At 53.7% G+C, this 20,311-nt stretch overlaps 1 protein-coding gene across 5 annotated transcripts in view; it reads right to left on the minus strand.

The window, feature by feature from the left end:
- Ush1c (USH1 protein network component harmonin) overlaps positions 1-20,311 on the minus strand; it is a 51,055-nt gene that overhangs the window by 9,137 nt on the left and 21,607 nt on the right. For 2 of the 5 annotated variants that reach the window (XM_076542816.1, XM_076542821.1), the window contains exons 14-18: positions 19,981-20,105; positions 16,225-16,298; positions 1,028-1,069; positions 458-511; positions 1-100 (exon numbers count right to left, since the gene is read on the minus strand). In XM_076542816.1, coding sequence (XP_076398931.1) covers positions 1-100; positions 458-511; positions 1,028-1,069; positions 16,225-16,298; positions 19,981-20,105 — 395 coding nt within the window. Of the gene's footprint in view, positions 101-457; positions 512-1,027; positions 1,070-3,435; positions 3,487-4,783; positions 4,904-8,541; positions 9,025-9,462; positions 9,580-10,989; positions 11,143-16,224; positions 16,299-19,980; positions 20,106-20,311 lie in introns of all 5 variants that reach the window. The other 3 variants (XM_076542825.1, XM_076542798.1, XM_076542807.1) reach the window with 3 other exon arrangements.

The raw sequence follows: 20,311 nt of genomic DNA on the forward strand, positions 1-20,311 counted from the left end.
CATGGCGTTCAGCAGCTCCGCCTTCATACACAGCAGAGACGACCACCTTCCCCACGGGGGAGTCCACTCCACCCTCCAAGGCCAAGTCTAAAGACCCCTCCTGTGTGGAGGAAAGCAGGTCTTAGGTGGCCACACAGACAGAAGCCTGTGGAGCACCAGGAAGTCTCTCCCAGGGCTACAGCGTGCAGGAGGCATGGGGCCATGCAGGGCAGAGGCCACGGGAGAGTCACGGGAGAAAGCAGGCCTGGGAGCATGTATGCCCCAGGCATGGGGCCATGCAGGGCAGAGGCCACGGGAGAGTCACGGGAGAAAGCAGGCCTGTGGAGCATGTATGCCCCACAAGGAGTGGAGAGAGGAGCAGGAACCTGCTGAGTCACCTAGGAGTAGAATAAGCAGGGGACCAAGATGGCAGGGGTAGAGAAGGTTGATGACCAGCCTCCACCCCATGACCAGGTACCTTCTTGATGCGCAGAAGCCGGACATCCTTCCCCGCAATCTGCTCTGGTGAGAACTAGAGACAGAAAACCAGAGTGAGGACTTGATGAAGGGTGAGAGTGTCCCTGGCCTTGACAATGGACACGTACGGACGGATGGACGGAGACACGGACACACACACACACACACACACACACACACACACACACACACACACGTACTCACAGCCCCAAGGCCCAGTCCCACTGTTCTAGGCTTACTGGGGTGATGGAAGAAAGAGCTTTGTGAACATGTACACATGAGGGTGTGTACACATACATACATACAGTACACACATGCATGTGCACATGTATACATATATACACACAGCATACACACACACACACACACACACACACACACACACACACACACACACACACACACACACACACACCGCGGTTCTCCCTGAAAAGCTGTCTAAATGGAGCCTTTTCAGGAAAGAGCATCTGGGCCCTTGTTGGGGCTCTTTGTGTCCCCCAAGGTCCAGAATAAAGCTCTAATTCTTCCTCATCCTGGGGACTGCTCCCTGAGCTGGAGAGCCCCCTCTTACCATGGAGTAGGGGTCAAAGCCTTCTTCATATTTTCTGAAGTCCTGGAAACAAAGGGAGGCTTTAGGATGGAGGAAAGAGGCAATGGAGGAGGCACACGGCAAATGCAAGCTCCCACAGGCAAGGAAGGGGGCACATGGGCCAGATTCCAGGGGCCAGCGGTGAGCAGGGGATAGGGCGCAGCTGTGGTCGGGGTGGGGTAGAGGGAGGAGGTTGGCAGTGACAACAGACGGGGCGAGCAGGAAGCTGCAGGAAGCATTTGGAGGAGCGTGTCCCTGCCTCTGCTCTGGTCCACGGTGGCTGTCTGTGGCTTCAGGGATACCACTGGGATCTGGACGTCTAGGCAGTTGGTCCCTGACTCACAGAAAGCCTCATTCTGCAGACTTTTTGGGCCCAAGCTGGCCTTCTACGTCCCCACTGGAGGCTGTGACCAGGCCATAAGGGTGAAGCCATGCTTCTCCACTCAGTGCTCTGACCTCACGGGGGAAGGCAAGTGACACTCTATACCAAGGGGAGAAGAGAGGTGGTGGTGAGCTTGGGGGCGGGGGTCTGGCCACTCCTTGCTGATCCAGGAGGTAAGATGGGGTGGTGGTGGAGGAAAGGATGCCCAGCTCTGAGGTCCTGGCTCAGCAGGGTTGCTGTGGTGAAAGGTCCGGACTTGGAAACAACATGGTGAGAGGTGGCAAAGCCAGGGTAAGTGGCCCAGGAGTCACACACAGTAAGCCAAGCTAGGGCACCCACCTGCCTCAGAAGCCGGGGTGTTATTCCTGAGTTAGAACCACAAAAACCACAGTCGGTCCCCACTGGAAAGGCGGCCACACTGTTCCCTAGGCCTCACCAAGTCCCGTGAGCAGGCCAGAGATCCTGCCCCGCCCAGACTGCAGCTGTGAAACTCTGGGCACAAGATGAGGGCCCAGCTTCAGCAGATGGGTCCCTGGATGTCTGCCCACACCCTATCTCCCTAACCTTTTATTTCCAGGCTGAACCCCAATGAGGCCTTGGATCTGTTTGGCCAAGGTCAGAGACCACACCCAGGCCAGTCTCTGTATGTCAGACAGTACACAGGACAAGGGTCACAGCACATCTAAGCACCAGGGAGGTTACAAGGCAGAATCTGGACCTGTGCCCTTGCCGCCAAGAAGGCCCTATCTATCCCTGGCTGTTCCTTCCGGAATGCTGGGCCATGCTGGCCACAGTCTGAGTACTGTTCTTAGAGACGGCTGGGTGGCAGGTCTTATGTGAATTCTGAAACTTACAAAACATTCCTGCTGGTTTGCCTTAAGAGATCTACACCCTTGGTTCAGCAGATGGAGAAACAGAAGCCAGAGAGGTGACATTAATGTCAGGAGTCAGAGGAGGAGGCCACGGGTTTAACTGCAAGCTTGAAGCCCTGTGCCCGAGTGGTCTCTTTTCCTTTTGGGGGTTGTTTGTGTCTCTGCTGTGGGCCCTTCAGTGCCTGCTGGGCAAGGCCAGTGCCTTGAGCGCAGATCACAGAACCGATGTCCTTGATCTAACCCAGGGTCTGACTCTAGCAGGGGGTCCGCTCCCTGCTTCAGCTGCACTTCCGTGACATGGGGAAGACAATAGCACTCCTCTGGCCCCGGCTGCTGTGCAGACCGAGTTAAGACCCCTGATGAACTTAGAAGCAGGGCTGGGCACAGCGCACCTTCTAACGGTGCGCTGTCTCCTGTCCATCTCGGTCCTGGGCTGTCAGCAGCCTCTTACAGATGCTGACTAAGCCCCCACCCCCACACTTCTATTCTCTGCCTATCAAATCAGCGTGTGTGGGGGTGGAGAGACTGCTAGCCAGGTCACCTTTGATTTGGGGGGGTCTCTTTCATTGGTGCTGAAACTGTCAATCCAACCCTGGGGCCCTGGATGGAAGCCCCAGGATGTAGGGTAGCTAGATGGCTATCATGTCTGACCCAACTCAGATGCCAGCAAGGACTTCCAAGTCCCATGTGAACCACAGACAAAGAGAGGTGCCAAGAGGCCACCACCTCCTGTGGCTAAGAGAAACTGTGATCTGCTTGGAGCAAGTCCAGACTAAAGGAGCAAGGAGGTAGCCAGATGCCCCACCCCGACCCCTCCCTTCTCTCTTGGCCTCCGGGGTTCCCTCTGTCCGACTTCCTCTTTGGACCCCGAGAGGGTAAGAGTGGCCATTCTGCTGGCGGCCTTCTCAGTCAGTGCTTATGCTCTGGAAAGCCGCGGGTCCCCTTTTGGGGGTGTGGTGGGCGGGGAGGGAAACGACCCAGCGCTGTCCTGAGGCTTCCCAGCAGGTGGTACTTGGGGTACCTTGAAACCGCCAGGCACTGGCGTGGAGGAGGAGGAGTCAGGCAGAGTGAGGCAGTGGGGGAGGACCAGAGACACACGACTACGAGACACACGACTACCATGGGTGTCGTTGTACTTGTCTGAAAGCTGTCTGATACACCACCATCCTCTTCAGCATCTCCTGCGGCTGCCAGGAATAAAAGACAGTTCCCCACAGGATGTTAAACACAGGCATGGTCTGCCCCCTGGTGCCAGGCCCTGGGGCTGCCAGCCTGAGTCTACCTGGTTCCTCCCCGATAGACTTATGTGAGGGGCGCACGCCAGGCCTCCCAGGCAGCAGCTGCTGTGAAGCTGAGCAGACACCCCTCATTATGAACCGGACAACACAAGTGGACTCAGCAGGCTGACCCAGAGCACGACCTTTGCCCTTTGGGGGAGCCGACAGGCCAGCTAAAGCTCAAAATTAGAACTGGAGTGCCCCGCCCTGACATTTGGGTAGGGTTTCCTTGAGGGGAATAAAGTTCTGCCATGGCTGAGCTCCCACTGTGGGAGGCCAGTCAGAGGTTGGATCCCTGTGGGGTGCCTGTGAGCCCCAGCTCCCAGGGCCACACCCAGGACCTGGTCCTAGTGAGGATTGAGAAGCATCTGCTTTGGCCATTCTCTTGGCCAGACAGGCCTCACAGGCAGGTCAAGTCCAGCGCCATCTCTTAGGCTCTGGTAGTAACGGTAAGATCACGGCTTTGGCGTTCCAGAGACTGGGGGGCGGGGGGGGGGGGTCCAGGATGTGCCAGGGACAAACAACACCTCTCCACCCAGCTCCTCAGCTGTGAACAGGGATGATGGGGGCCATCTTCTGAGGCCGCACAGAGCCTGACACACGGCAGCCTCCTGAGTCTTGAGTATTAACACTGTGAATTGTGTTCACGGTGGTTTGTGTGTGTATGCACATATGGGTGCACGTGTATGCACATGCGTGTACATGTACGTGGAGGTCAAAGGACAACCTCAGGTGTCACTCTTCAGATGCCACCCACCTTCTCTTTTGAGACAGGGTCTCTCAGTGACCTGGAACCCACCAGCAAGCCCTAAGGACCCGCCTGTCTCTGTCTCCTCTATGCTGGGATTACATCACCATGTCCAGTGTTTTCAAAAGTGTGGATTCTGGGGCTTGAACCCAGGCCCTCGTGCTCACACAGTAACCACCGCCCCAGCTCAGCCATCTCCCCAGACTCAACACTGTCGTAAAGATGGAGCTGCAGGCCATGTAGTCAGAGAACAGGAATTCTACTGGGCGGGTCCAGGCCCACTGCATATCACGCGAATTCATCTCTTGAGCAAGAAGGTGACAAGATGGCATCTGATCTGACTTTCTGTCATATCTCACTTCCCTTCCATAGGTGTCAAAACCCAGGCAAGAGGATACCGGCTTGCTGCTCTAGAAATACCCCCGGGCGGGGCGGGGTGGGGGGTGCTAAGGGTCTTACCAGGACCTCGGATTTCACAGCTGGCCTGTAGATGAAGTTGGGTTCCTGGTGGACCATGACAGGTTTGGAGATGGTGGACACGCCAGGGCCTCGTGGAGGCTGTGGGCTTGGGCAGAATGTCTGGAGGGGTTAGTTTAAGAGAGACCCATGTGAAGTCACGGTGAACGTGGCCAGGGATAGCCGTGGTACTTCCACAAACATGCAAACCACTCCATGCACCCAGCCAGCCAGATTCAGCCGCCCTGACAGAGGTCTGGGGTAGGCTCTTCTCACAAACAGAATGCCACTGCCTCGGTGTGGCTGAGTGGCTCTGAGAATAAGCCACTGTCACTCAGAGGGCACACTTTCAAGGCTCCCTCACACTGGCCACCCAACACTCCCTTCCTTCAAAGGCTCTCTCCTCTGGCAGTGTTCAAGTCCCTGTGGAGCAACGAGAGGCAGCTGTGGTCCCCAGGGTGTAGGCACAGTATCCAAAAGCCCCGGGCCGAGGACAGGGCAGAGACAGACCATTCTGGGACTGACAATACTTGTTCTAACCACGTGATCGATCACTCAGTAAAACATCTCTCATCAAGGCACAGCCCTGTCTCCAAACCCTTTGACGGGTCCCCAGAGAGAGTCAACATCCCCCCTGGCCTGACCACCTTCCCTTTTTCTTTTTAAAGATTTATTTTTATTTTATGTGCATTGGTGTCTTGCCTGCATGTCTGTCTGTGTGAGGGTATCAGATCTCCTGGAGCTGGAGTCACAGATAGTTGTGAGCCACCATGTGGGTGCTGGGAATTGAACCCCGGTCCTCTGGAAGAGCAGGCAGTGCTCTTAAACGTTGAGCCATCTCGCCAGTTCCCTACTTTCCTTTCTTGTCTCCCCACTGTCCCCTCCCCAGACTCCTCCCACTGCCCAACTTCAGCCTCGAAGACGTCAGGATCTGCTGCTATCCTGCCTCAAAGCCTTTGCTCCTCTGCTCTGCCAGCTTTTGTCGCATGGAAATGACTGCCGTCCTCAGATGTCTCCTCCCCAGTCCCACTGACCCCAGACACCTGTGGGTCCTCCCCCTACCCTGTTTCTACTAGACTGTCCTGGACAGGGACTACGGCTGCCTGTTTAATGGTGGCTCCCAGTGCCTAGCAGAGTGTCCAGCATATGGCAGGTGCTTCACAAACGTGTTGACTGAATATACGAATAACTCAACTCCTCCCCTCCCCTCCCCACCCCTCCCCTCCTCCCCTCTCCTCTGCTCTCCCCTCCTCCCCTCTCCTCTCCTGGGCATACACACATGGTTCTGCTCTCCCCTCCTCCCCTCTCCTCTGCTCTCCCCTCCTCCCCTCTCCTCTCCTGGGCATACACACATGCCTGAAGCCTCTCTCCGGCAGGAGCTGGGATGTCAGGCACACGCAGCCCCTGTGTCTACTACCTGAGCCTGCTAATGGGTGGGATGACTATGCAGACATGCTGTCACCCACACACTGAAAACCCGCAAGGGACACACAGGTGGAGGACTAGCTAGATGAGATGAAGGCCAGCGTGATGGAGCAGCTTTGAGTCAAGGACAGCTCTGCGATTCCTGTCACTTGAGATATTCATGGTCCAGTCCTTTAAGGTTCCTTGTGTGGGGACCTGAACTTTCCCTTTGCTCTGATCAAGAGTCCTTGGAAAGTTAGAGAGTGGAACCTGTCTTGAATCTTGACAGAGTGTTTGCTGAGATGATCTCCCTCCCGTTCACGGTTTTGTTCTAAATTACTCCATTCTAATTTACTTGGACTAGGAAATCTAACAGCAATACTTATTGTCTGCTGAGTACTGACCATGAACCTGCTGCTCTTTTAAGTATGAACTCAGAACGCCTTCATGCAGATGTAGCTCGGCTGGTAGAGTGCCTGCTTGGTACCCACAAAGCCCCAGGCTCAGTCCCCAGCAGGCAGGTATCACGTGCCTGTAAACCCAGAACTACAGAAGCAGGTATAGTAGAGGTTTAAGGTTATCTCTGGCTACATAATGAGTTCAAGGCCAGCCTGGGCAACATGAGACCCTGTTTATTTTTATGGTTATTTGTAAGGTTTTTGTTTTGTTTGGGTGTCTCACTCTGTAACCCAGGCTGTTCTGAAATTCATGTGTAGCTCAGGTTGTCCTCAAATTCGGTGATCCTCCTGTCTCAGCCTCTGCAGTACTGAGATTACACCTTTGATCCATCATGTTGCCCCCTCCCTCTATGTATTGACTTGTCTAGTTCTCGAAGTAGGTGGGCGCCACTTTCATTCCTGTTTTACAGACCAGGATGCCCAAGCTCACCTACAAGGAGTAACAGGTCCCCGAAGTAGTTGAGCCAGGGAACGGCAGATCAAGATTCCAGACTACAAGGTCTGACTCATCATGGTCTCTCTGCCACCCTTGCGTTCCTTGCTGCTCTGATGCCCCAGTGAGGCAGAGGTATTCCCAGATGGAGCACTTAGCTGTGCTAGCTTAGAGACCAGCCTGGATCTGTAGCTGCTCTCCCTTCCAATGACAAATTCCTGGAAGGCGGCTGTGCCAGCCTCATGGCACCTTCCTGAGCTCTGCCCTATCCACTTCTTACACCAACAGGCACATGGCATGAACCTGGTGCTCGATCTCGGAATCAGATTTGTTAAGGAAAAGCGACTGCCCACCCTTTGGGGGTCACTCACAGAGAAGGATGGGATCTTCATGCCAGACTAACACAGTCCCCTAAACCTGATGGCTGCTTTGGCTCTGGAGAGATGTTCCCAGAGTGAGGAAACACCTGTCTCCCTATCTGAGCTGCAGGAATCAAGTTCCTCATCAGAGGACCCCAGGATTCCAGCCCCCCTGCGATCCTCCAGGCGGGAACTGCCAGCCAGTCAGCATCAGAAACCTGACATCGCCAACTCCCCTGAATGATCGGAGTACGAAATCCACTCTCCCTTTGGGAACCTGAGTAGGGGCTGATGGAAGCCATTGTTGGGGTACTGCCCACCACCTCCAACATCTCACCCCAGCGGACAGAAGCCTCCTCTGCTGAGTCACGAGCCTGGCCATGAGCTACTAGGATCAAAGTCTCACATGGTCCTCAGGGATTAGTTCTTCTAAAGGAGTCTTTGGCTGAAGATCAAGCGATGGGAAATATATCTTTCTGAAAATACCAGCGCTCAATCTCTCAACATCCAAGAAAAACATTCCTCATCTTTTAATAGTAAATTTGAGAATTTCTAAGAACTCTCTCATCTTCAGCGTTTTTGGGCGGTGGCCAGACTGTCTGAGTATCACACACCAAGGCAGTGTCACTGACTAGTGCTATGGAAAAGGATGCTGTGATGTCCTAACACTACCCTGGGTAGTTATCTTTTTATTTTCAGAGCTAGGTAACCCCCTCAGCTCTCCCCCATGTCCCCTTCCCCTGCTAAAGCAGGGGTTCACTTAGGAGGCTTTCTCACTTACTGTAACGATACAGTTGGCTATTCATCCACACAACCAGAAAGACCCACACTGCAGGGCACCAGCCTTCACTAGCTCAGGAGCTAAGAGGACAGTGACACTGAGCCGACACACTGCTGCTCATTTCACGGTCACAGCAATTCACCACGTCAACACAGGACTTCAACACCCGTAGAAAGCACACCCATGCAGGGCAGGACACCACACCTGGGAAGTGGGGAGAGATGATGTTTCCTCCCGTCCCCACTCACTGGAGCAGCGGAGGGCGCAGGAGACAGCACCCACACCCCACTTGGCTCGCAAGCACCACATGCGGAAGGAGGTGGTACCTTTGGGGTGGGTGGGAAGCTCCGCTCAGGGCTGGGGGAGCTGGTGGGCTTCCCACTGTGGGTGCTTGCCTCCCAGTCGGCGGCTGGGTGGCCTGGGTCCCCAGTGCGGAAGGGGTGGTTGCCCAAGGCCTCTTCTAGTGCTGAGGGCAGTGGGCGAGTAGGAGTGAGGTCTTGAGTGGGAATGGATGGAGGGGGAGGAATGGGGATCGGGGGTGGAGTGCGCTGCACCCAAGGTGAGGACGAGGCGCTCATGTGGCCTGGTGAGGGAAGGACAGGAGGGGCAGGGACCTTGGCAGGTGGGTTGATGGGTGGAGGGTGGGGCATCACAGGCAAGGCCGAGGGAGTCTTGGGAGGATAGTAGAACATGTCCAGAGGGATGTCATCCAAGTCAGTGGTGTGGAGGTGGAGCCCACCGGCGAAGCGTCTCAAGGGTGGGGCCAGAGGAGACACAGAAGGTGGGGGAGGTGGGGGCCCTGTGGTCATCTGGGGGTGAAGAGGCTCTGTCACTATCAACTCCACAGCAGACCAACAACAACAACGTTCTGATCTGTTCCTTTTGCTGCCAGAGCCCCGTCACTCAGACCAGAACAGTGGGTGCTGCCACCCAGCTCCCCGGCCAAGGGGAGGCCCAAGCTCTGCCACCTGGGCATGATTAGACAGTTTACCCTCCAGAGTGGGACACATTTGAGCATGCAGGGGAGCCTCGGTGCTCCAGCAGGGACGACAGGCCCACTGGGGGCTGTCTCAGAACACAAGGGACTTGTTACTCAGAAGATATATTCATAAACACAGACAGGAGGTGGTGGGAGCCGTCGGGGCTGGGCTGTAGACAGTGAAATGCACACCGGTGTGGGTGGTGAGGATCACCAATGGCCATCATTGTTCTAAAGGAGGGTCCATGCGAAAAGAAGCTTCTGTTACCTCAGCAATCTCATTCTCGGCAGAGGAAATCTGCTGGAGGCGGGTCTGACAGAGCCTCTCCACCCAATACTGAGTCTTTTCCGATTCCTCAAAGTCCTCCCGCTCAGTCTCAGACACCTGGGACCCGGGACCAGTGTCCAAAGGAGGGGACAAAGGGTACACTGAGTCACATGGGCAGTAACACACAGAGGCACTGCTCTAACTCCCCCCGCCCCCCAGTACAGACCCGCATGTCAGCATCTAGAAAAAGAACCAGGCCTCCACCACCTGGACCTGAGAACAGAAGTTGGAAGTAGAGGCCGCGATGTCAGGGGGACAGCAAAACCTGCAGGGGTCATGCATTGCCTGACGATGCTGGCTTCCGAGATTCACATCACCCCGAGGCTCCTGGAGTTCTTTCACATCCTCTTTACCTCTTCGGAGATTTAACTTTACTCTCGCTTCCCCGCAGGGCTGCTCTGTCCTCAGAAATGCAGGCTCAATCTTATTCTTCATTTTGATGCTAATCTATTCTTAGTGCCAGACCTAATACACTTCGCATTTCCCAGGACTTCTCTGGTTTTATAATCTAATCAGCCTGGCATTGTGATTCATGGGAGCATTAAAGAGTAGCAGAGAGAATATTGCCTGCAGTCAGGAAGTTCAGGCCAACCACCTCACTCAAGACACAGAAACCTCTCGTGCCGGGAGAGTACTATAGGCATGGTTAGTCTGAGGTATAGTCCCAGGTTATAGAGGTCTAGCCTCGGACACACTGTGTTGATGGGAGCAGCCTCAGACTCTAAGCCTGACTTACTGGAGATAATTTCAAACTTGACCTCTACACTAAAAGGTTGGACCCTATATACCGAGAGCCACGCAGCTTGGTGGACTTGGTAGGGAGAGCAGACATGTGACTGGAAGGCTAACCAGACTTTCAAGAGAGGCAGAGGGGCTAACCTCAGCTAGACTGTGAGCCAGAAGACCAGCTCCACTTCTATACCTAAGGAGAAGAGGCCTTGCCATGGAATTATACCTTGGTGGGTTCAAGTAAATGACAAGCCTGGGACCCAGTCTGGGCATGGAGGCTAGCCTCAGACCCAGACCCTAAGAGCTGGCCTAGAGCTAGCCTCAGACCCAGACCCTAAGAGCTGGCCTAGAACTAGCCTCAGACCCAGACCCTAAGAGCTGGCCTAGAGCTGGCCTCAGACCCAGACCCTAAAAGCTGGCCTAGAGCTAGCCTCAGACCCAGACCCTAAGAGCTAGCCTAGAGCTGGCCTGGATGACTATGGGTAGGTGGGGCAGTTACAATCTCTGGACTGGGAGGGAAGGGCCTGTCTTTACACTCTGTCTGTGGAGAAAGATCCCAACTGGCCCTTGGAAGTACAGTGGGACAGTGCATACACCCAGGACAGTGCACACACCCGGGACAGTGCACACACCCGGGACAGTGCACACACCCAGGACAGTGCACACACCTGGGACAGTGCACACACCCGGGACAGTGCACACACCGGGACAGGCACACACCCGGGACAGTGCACACACCTCCTGGGCCAGCCGGTTGATCTTCAGCTGTTTCTCCTTCTCCAGCATCTCTTCCTTCTCTTTGTACAGCTTTTGCTCAAACTCCAGTTCCTTCTTGTTTTTCCTCAAGTCCTGCAGGCTGTCATACTTGGCTTTCTTCTTCTCTTTTCCTTTCTGGGCAGATGGAGCATCATGTGTGTGATAAGAGTGATAAGGTGGCATTGGCATTAGCCCAGGCCAAGCAGGGCATCCAGCTTGCAGACAAGACAAGGCAGCCTGCCTCAGTGAGCCCCACTCCAAGCTCTGTCCTACCACACAGGGCACTGGACCTTAGGCTGAGGTCAGGCAGGCCACTGCTGCCCACTGTAGAGTGGGAGACATACCCTTCCAACAGCCAGAACTGGCTTACTGGTTCACTACCCAGCTGTGTGACTTTTTGGCTAAGTTCTGCAACCTCTCTGGGCCTGGACTCATCCCATCTTTTTTTGTTTTTGTTTTTGTTTTTTAAGACAGGGTTTCTTTGTGTAGCTTTGCACCTTTCCTGGAACTCACTCTATAGCCCAGGCTGGCCTCGAACTCACAGAGATCCTCCTGGCTCTGCCTCCCGAGTGCTGGGATTAAAGGCGTGCGCCAACGCCTCCCGGCCTCATTCCATCTTTAAAGCAGGGGAAACAGCTGTCCCCTACAGGCTTCTAGCCAGTGCCCATGAAATACCATCTATGAAAGGGCTTTGTAAACCTCAAAGGGCTGCTCAATAAAAGGCATCGTATTTATTTCCTAGGACCCGGGTGCTTGCCTTCCCCAGCATCAGAGGTGGCTCCTGTTCAGATGCCAGAGATGCATTCTGGGAGATTAGAAAATCCGAGAGAACCAGTCAACCTGCTGTCCAGAGGTCATCCGGCCTGGTCTAGATGTGGGCCCTAAGCCAGGAACTCTGGGTTCTGTCGATCTGTAAAGCTCTTCACAGAATGGCCCAGAGCATCCAAAGCCAGGGTTCCCTCTAAACTGTCTTCAACTGAGGATTCTCTGGAGACTCCAGGGCCGGGAGATGCCGGGTCAGGAGGAAGCCACAAGCTCAGAGAGGTCAAGTCCCTTGCCCAAAGTCAGACATCTAGGAAGTGAGGGAGCCAGGCTCAGACCTGAGTTCTCCAGGTCCTGGTCTTCCACTGTGCTCAGACATTCTGGGGCAGAGGGACATGCAGGTGGGAGATCACTCCCATCACACAGCAGTCAGCACTCAGAAGAAGGTGTGGAGAAAGCCAGACTCCGGGCAATTTCCAGAATAACTGTGCCTCTGAGTTTCTGTTCTAAGTCAGCTCTGAACTTCCCCGAAACAGATGCGAACCTTTCATGTCAGCTGAGGCTAGGGGGTTTCTATGGACCTCTGATGGGCTCATCTTGCCCTCACTAAAGACAACCCTCTCTCCGAGAACAACTAATATGCTTTGGAAATGCTTGCCTCTGGGACCTGCCTCCAGAGCAGTCCACAGCATCCCAAGGAGATGCTTCTCCTTACTTCGATTCTGCTTGGCCCATGACCTACCCTGCTCACCAGACTCCTAGCTCAGCTCAGAGGTGAACCCCACATCATTTTGTGGGTTCAGACAGCAATCCTCAAAGGGAGCCAAAAATGTTCTACTTAGTGGCAGCTGGCTAGAAATAGGTCACGGTCTCCTCAGGGGCCACCATGACAGGAATGGGCATTCTATTGGCTAGAAACCCAAACAAAACCTAGAGCAAAGTCACGATTTCACAGCCAGAGTGGGCTCCTGAGAAGGGCAGTGGCAGGAGATAGCTCCTGTCCCAGCCTCAGCAAGAGCATCCACTGACAGATGCAGATGGGCAAACCATCACAGAGCACTGCCAGGGAGCTCCTCCATCCCTGTACAGATAACTTAGATGCCCACAAGTCTGCCTTCCCTGCCAGGTTGGGCGCTCCTGCACATCAGGCCATGCATGGTTTACTAAAGCAGTTCCTCGGGGTGTGTGTGTGTGTGTGTGTGTGTGTGTGTGTGTGTGTGTGTGTGTGTGTGTGTGTGCAGGGAATGCACATGTTGTTATAGCACACATGTGTGGAGGGCAGAGGACAGCCTTAGGTAGCAGTCTTTAGGAGCCTTCCACCTTGTGTCTAAGACAGGCCTTGTCATTGGATTGGAACGTCACAACAAAGGCCTGCGAGTCTCTAGGGACCTGCCTGCCTCTTCCCCATCTAGCCATCTCTGAGATGACAGGTGCCTGCTACCACACCCAGGGTTTTATGTGGGTTCTGGGATCTGAACTCAGGTCCTTACACTTGAGAAGAAAGTGCTTTACCTACTGAGCCATCTCCCCAGCCTCAGTTCACTCACACAGTTCTTGTGAAGGGTCCTGGATGGCACCCTAACTCCTCCAGACCCCACATTGACTGGGGCCACATGAACTGGTGGCCTTGAGCTGAGAGGACTTATTGCCAGCGTAGGAATAGGAGACACGAAATCCCCTTTCAGACAAGGGGCTCTTGACTACTGATGCTCATGGCTGGGGATACCCCCTTATATTCCTTGGCTCCAGCTGCCAGGAAACAAGGCCTCTCTGGTGGCTCTGGACAAAGTGATGACGGGTTTTCAGAGCTGGTGTGAGGGATATGTTTGTGTTGTCTCTCTAACTGTCAGTGATATTCACGGCAAATATCCATTTCCATCTATCTACCAACAACTGTTCTCTCTGGGAAATGAAAACAGAAACCAAAATACCAGCTGTTCTGGAATGACAGTGGACATTCTGATTCTGGGGAATCTAGCCTGACCCTTTACTGCGAGCAACTTTGAAGTGACATGATTCATGTGTGTAGAACATTCCAGCTCATTTCCATTTCCATAGCTATTAGTGTTTGGAGAACACATGTGCTCTGTTTTTTTCCCAGTAAAATCTACATATGTATGTGTATATGCGTGGTGTGTGTATATGTGTGCACACACATGTGTAATCTATGTATGCATGTGTGTGTGTGTATATGTGTGTGTGTGTGTGTGCACGCACATTTGTACTGTAACTGCTGTTCTCTTTAGCCAAGTTCTAATAGAGACTATAAAGGGAACAATTAGCAGTCTAACTCAATGAGATTCCCCCAGACATGTCCAGCCTCCAGCTTGCAGTGAGGAGAGCTACGCCCAGTACAAAACCACAGGCTCACTTAAAACAACATGAGATTATTCTTGCAAGGCTTCTGTAACTTGAGTGTATGTGAATTTTGTGGATGACAATGTCATGTCACAATGTCGAAAGGGTGGACAGGACTTCATGGATTCAGCCTGTGGCGTGGAGGGCACAGGCCTAGGAGACCACACACTTTCTGAGACTGAGCAGGGTGGGAAGGAGTCCTCAGGAGCTGTAGCCTAAGCCTGTTCCCTGCTGTGCAAAGCTGGGATCCCAGGTAAAAACGCACACCTGTGTCAGGAATACCACGGCTGTTGTGTAACAGGGTGTGCTGGGCAGTGCCCTAAGCTCATGAGCTGCCACAGCTTTGCTTCCAAGGGACCTTGCTAAAGAGCTGAGCTGGTTGAGTGATGTCATACCTTTGAATTCACTCAGATGTATGCCAGCAGCCTGATTTCTAAATACCAAGCCATCTTGAATGTCTAATATACAGTACAGATATTAACCGTGGCATTTTCATAATCAAATGTTGATGAAATTTAGTAAGACAAAAGATGAGAGTTTTATGGGGCCTGGAGATAGTGTAATAAGATTTAGATAGAAAATTAAAGGTCTCAGAGAATGGAAAGATACATAATCCTAGACCCGGGCAGAGATAGGTCTAGGGAATAGTTGGAATTAATATGGCTGTTTTTCCCAGGCTGGGGTGCCAAATTCCACACAAGCTGCATCTGGCAGGGTCGTCATGAACTGCTTTATGTCACCCACCCTGGCATTTTCACCCCGCCCAGCCCAGGCTTCTGGTCATGGCTCTGGTCTTGCTTGGCATAGCAAGTCTGAAGTTGTTCCCGCCCAAGCCCATCAGAGCCACTCAGGGCTTAGGCAAGTCTGATGCTAGGGATGCCAGCTTCCCTCCCATGGCACCTCTACCACGGCGTCTCTGCCAGATATCAGACAGACAGCGATCCAAGGGTCAGCTTAGCAAGTGAACGGGGAAAAGAAGTATTGGGAAAAGACCACAGCTCACACGAAACTTGGCAGCACACGGCACCTTGCTCAGGCCCATCCTACCTTCCGGATGGTCGGGAATTTGCCATCGTAACGGTAAAACCACCCAAAGGCTACAAGGACAGAGAACAAAGGATGAAACACAGCATCCGTGGACAACAGTTGGGAGGTAGGCTCCCAAGGAACGGGTGGCTTTGTGAAATCCAACAGCAAAACCATGCTCTCTGGCCCACTTTTCCCTCACCTGATGAGGGATCTGGGGCAAAGCAGGCTGGAGATCGCCTGAGTACTGCCCTGATTCCCAGGCTCCAGGTCACCATCCCCAGAACACTGGCTTCAGAAGTTCATGCCAGAAAACCAGCAAGATAGTCCTTGTGGAAAGACATGCTTTCTCGGTCACAGGCGCGGCTGCAAACACAAAGCCCCAGGGAAAGACAGAAAAGCACTCCCCCGAGCTGAGGCCTGGTCCCCATGGCTAAGAAATGGCTTCACACAAAAGGCAGCTGAGCCTGGGCCTGGAACTGCTCCAGACAGAACCAACGTGTCTCACAGCACAGCTCTCAGCCCCTCTCTAAACACCGAGAAAGGCGGTCATTTTGGAAGGCTCTGAAGGGCAGCTGTGGTGACAATAAGCAGGAGATAAGCTTCCAGAAAGGAGATCCCCTACCCAGACCAGATGAACAAGGCGCAGTCTCCTTGCCCAGGCAACCACACAGTGGGTCAGTACCCTAGACCTGAGCCCTCAAGGCTGTCATGGGTGTGCCATGCTCGGATCAGGCACATCAGCTTAGTGTCTGATGTGGGAGGGGTCTAAGGAGTCGTATGGGAGAAGTCAGAGAAGTGGGGCTCTTGGGGGAGCAGTATTTAAATATTTGAGCCAGTGGCTGGGCTGGACTGGCAAGTGGCGGATAAGTTTTCAGCCTAGCCATGAATCTTGTCCCTAAAGTTTGGTACTCAGGGCACGGGACGAGCAGAGACCTAGAGCATCCTCACAGACCCCAGTGGTTCCCATCACGGTGCTGCTCTTTGGAGCTGCTGTTTCCACCATGTCTGAAGGAGGCGGGCAGAGCGAGCAGGGCAGCGCAAGCCAGGGAGCGGAGCATGGGCGCCAACCTGCTGTCCCTGCTCCTCCATGCTTCCGTCCAGGTGGTCTGCAGGCTCCAGCTTGGCCTCCACTCCCTGATCATCTACCCAGGGGAAAAGAAGGACAAGCCGATGAACCAAGAGGGTTCACAAGAAGAGATGTCTAGGAGCCCAGGAACCCGTGACGAATGTCTCAGGAAGCTGTGGGATCTGGGGCAGCAGCAGGGCTCAAAGAGCCTCCAGCTCAGCTTTCTTGCTCACACAGTGCTCTCAACCTCAGTAGCTTTAACTCTGTAAAATGGGTTAACAGTTGGGACCTCTGACCTGACATCAGCATGGGGACCATTTTGCAGGGCACGGAGTTGAAAGCTGGAGGTGCAGGGAGAGGGCTGGCTTTATCTGAGTATTATCTGTCTGAAGAGAGGAGCTTTTCATGGGAGAATAGATCTTCTCACTACCCTTGTCTTAGGGCTCTGCATCCCCTAGGGCGTTATCTGAGCTATGTGGGCAGCAGATGAAGGGTCTCCTAAGGAGGATGCACACACAGGGCATATGCTGTTAGGATAATAGGATATGACCTGGCCTCCCTGGAACCCCAGCAGGAAGTACAGCAGCCCGCTTGTGAACTTTGTTTCAATGTTTCCTAAGGTCTCCTTTCTCAGGGGCTGCGTGTTCAGCTCCAGTCACTTTCGCTGGACAGTGGAACACTGATCTTAGGAAGACAATAAGGACACAAAGGACTCCTTAGTTTGATAGAAAACTCCCACCAACTTTCAAAACATGGGTTTGCTGGGTGGGCGATAATTGAGGGGTATCCTTGAGGAAGAGGGGGTTAGCGATGTCTCACTCAAGCCCCTCATCATCCGGCTAAGGGGAAGAGTCCTTGGGAAAGAACCCTCCTCTTTCACACTCCGGCGCGGGCTGTTCAGCGTCTGTGACGGTGTGTCCTAGCTCTGAGAGCTGGGCAGTGTTGGGTGTGGCTGGTCAGCCATGGGAAGGAGGCTGAGGCAGCTCTCTGAGTCCCACGAGGGATCAGGGGTTCGAGAGCTGCCCATGCAGCTCTTCTCTGGGCTGCTCAAAAAGGCAGAGTCCACGCCTCACAGGCACAGAAACCTGCGTCAGGTCTACCTGCTGGCTACCTGGGTCCAGACTGAAGGGTGGTCACGGAGAGGCTGGCATGCAGCCTTCCCTTACCTCTGCGGCCTTCTGTGGAGGGGGTAGGGGGGAAACGGAGTGGAGCTTCCCAGAAAACCAGCCCTGGCAAGCTACAGCCACAAATGCTGCCAGTCTGACAAGCTCTAGAGCCACCTGGGAAGCAAAGCCCCGCCTGGGTGCGTCTGTGTGGGAGTTTCTAGATTGGGTTAACAGAGGTGGGAAAACCCAGCCTAATGTGGGGAGCACTATGTGTGTTGTGAGTGTGTGGTATGCATGTGGTGTGTGTGTGATGTGTGTGGTATGTGATGTGTGTGTATGGTGTGGTGTGGTGTGTGTGTGTGTGTGTGAGGTGTGTGTATGTGATGTGTGTGGTGTGGTGTGGTGTGGTGTGTGAGGTGTGTGTATGTGATGGGTGTGTGAGGTGTGTGTATGTGATGTGTGTGTGAGGTGTGTGTATGTGATGTGTGTGGTATGTGATGTGTGTGGTGTGGTGTGGTGTGTGAGGTGTGTGGTATGTGATGTATGTGTATGGTGTGGTGTGGTGTGTGTGTGAGGTGTGTGTGTGTGTGATGTGTGTGTGATGTGTGTGGTATGTGATGTGTGTGTGTGGTGTGGTGTGTGTGTGTGTGAGGTGATGTATGTGATGTGTGTGGTATGTGATATGTGTGTATGGTGTGGTGTGGTGTGTGTGTGTGTGAGGTGTGTGTATGTGATGTGTGTGTGATGTGTGTGTGTGTGAGGTGTGTGTATGGTGTGTGTGTGTGATGTGTGTGGTATGTGATGTGTGTATGGTGTGGTGTGGTGTGTGTGAGGTGTGTGTATGTGATGTGTGTGTGAGGTGTGTGTATGTGATGTGTGTGTGATGTGTGTGTGTGTGAGGTGTGTGATGTGTGTGGTATGTGATGTGTGTGTGTGTGTGGTGTGGTGTGTGTGTGTGTGTCTCTTGACTATGGACATGATGTGGCCAGCTGCCTCCTACGCTGGTTGCCATGACTTCCCTGACATGATGGACTGTATCTTCAAAGTGAGCCTAAGCAAACTGCTCCTTCCTTAAACTGTTTTGGTCACAGCAGCAAGAGAAGGAACAGACACAGGGCTAATGCCTGCACTGTGGGGATGAACGGCTGCACCTGCTGCCCCGGGTGGGCTGCGACTCGGTCATCAATCCGAGCTTGTGTACTGCCTCAGGATAGTGTAGCCCGAGTAAAGGGAAACTCTTGTTCCTTTTATTCAGGAAATTTAATTTGGTTAAAAAGCATTAAATAAATACCTAGCTTGTGAAAGGGCTTTTATTTTCCATAATCCCTGAGAGGGCGTGCTCTCCGTGGAGTGGAGACCCAGTTTCTAGAAGGTACCACACCGACTCGGATTACTTTCACAGAAGCAATTAAAATCGATTTCTCGCCTTCTGAAGCTCCTGTTTCACTCACAAGGGCAAATTAGCTCCTGTATAAAATACGGATCACTCACTGGGAATTTATCTCAGGCTACATCCTCAGCAAATACGGACTAGCATGTGGGAGGCTGATGAGAGACGCTCTGTCGTCCCTGAGAGATGACACCTGTGTCCTGCTGCCAGGAAGGGACGCACCAGAGAACAGTGAAATGGAAGAATCTAGAAGTCCTGCACCACTGTTCTGGTGTTGGCAAGGGGGGTTCCTTGTAGGGCCAGGTGGGATCTCAAATTGGGTGAGTTAACTAGACCCCACAACAATGAGGAGCCTTGTTCTGGGGTCCAGGGATACTCCCATCTGGAGGTTCCCACAGTCCAGGCCTTGTGCAGACAATAAGGTTAGGAGGACCTGCCCGTGTCAATCACAGATAGAAAGATAGAGTGAACACTCAGCCAGGAATGGGGACTAGTGATGGCCATGACCCACACTGCTTAGAGTCCCTCTCCTCCATGAGCTCCTGAGACATTCTGGAAGATGGGGTGGAGAACAGGTAGATGGGGAGCTTCTGATGGAGGCCTGGGCTGAAAGTGGGGGAGGAACACGCTGCTGGTAAAGGGGGGATGGGAAGAGCAGGAGAGCTTACATGGCGCACACACACCCAGACTCCAGCAGTACATGGAGGGGTGGTGTCTCATGCTCCTCTCTCTGCCTCCGTCCTCACCATGCTAGTGGCAGGACAGCTGCCCACACTCAGGAATGTGGGTGATGGGGCACTTTGACCAGCTGCTCCCCCAGTTGCCTGGCAACCTTGGACCACCATAGATCTACCCTCTCTTTCTCTGTGCTGGTTTCAACATAGCCCCAGTTCAGAAGCAGGCCAGAAGACAGCACAACATTCAACAAGCTCGGGTAGTCACCCTAGAAGCCAGTTCCACACCTGCCAAGATCTCTACAGCATCCCAAACATCCGCTGCATCTGTGTCGTTGGATACGATGTGGGAGCCAGTACATGAACTAGACCCCTGACAAGGAGGTGAGCAGATCCCTCCGACCCTGAGGCTCCAGCTGACGGTCCCCGACACACACTGCCTCTCCCTGAGTGAAATACAGCCCAGACAGCCCTGGGGTAGTCACCTGGGGAGGTGCTGATTAGTGGGGGAAGATCGTATTTCTGTCTAGCCCCCCTGACCTGAGGCCCTGGAAGGGCGCCATCCCGTCCCGGGCAGGTTCTACGTACACTTGGGCTTGCGGAGGGGCACCGGATGCACCTCTGCGCTGACGGTTTTCGGCAGGATGAGCTGTTCCTTCGAGCCCCAGTCCTCTTCCCACTGCTTCTTAAACTTCTCTTCCTCCTCCACGATCCTGAAATGAGACCCCCACACCTGTGGCTGGGGGCCGGACCTTCAAAGGCTCACCCGTTGCTGCCAGAGGACCCTGACCAGCTTGGGAAGGGAGGCTTCACAGCTCAAGCTAGGACCACCCTGCAGTGTTGGGGGGGGGTGTGTGTCTAAACTCAGTGATGCACTCTGGTTGCACTGAGGTAAAAGACTTGGTGAGAATTAAGGAGG

Source organism: Peromyscus maniculatus, chromosome 1 (assembly GCF_049852395.1).
Source record: "Peromyscus maniculatus bairdii isolate BWxNUB_F1_BW_parent chromosome 1, HU_Pman_BW_mat_3.1, whole genome shotgun sequence".
Classification (NCBI taxonomy): domain Eukaryota; kingdom Metazoa; phylum Chordata; class Mammalia; order Rodentia; family Cricetidae; genus Peromyscus; species Peromyscus maniculatus.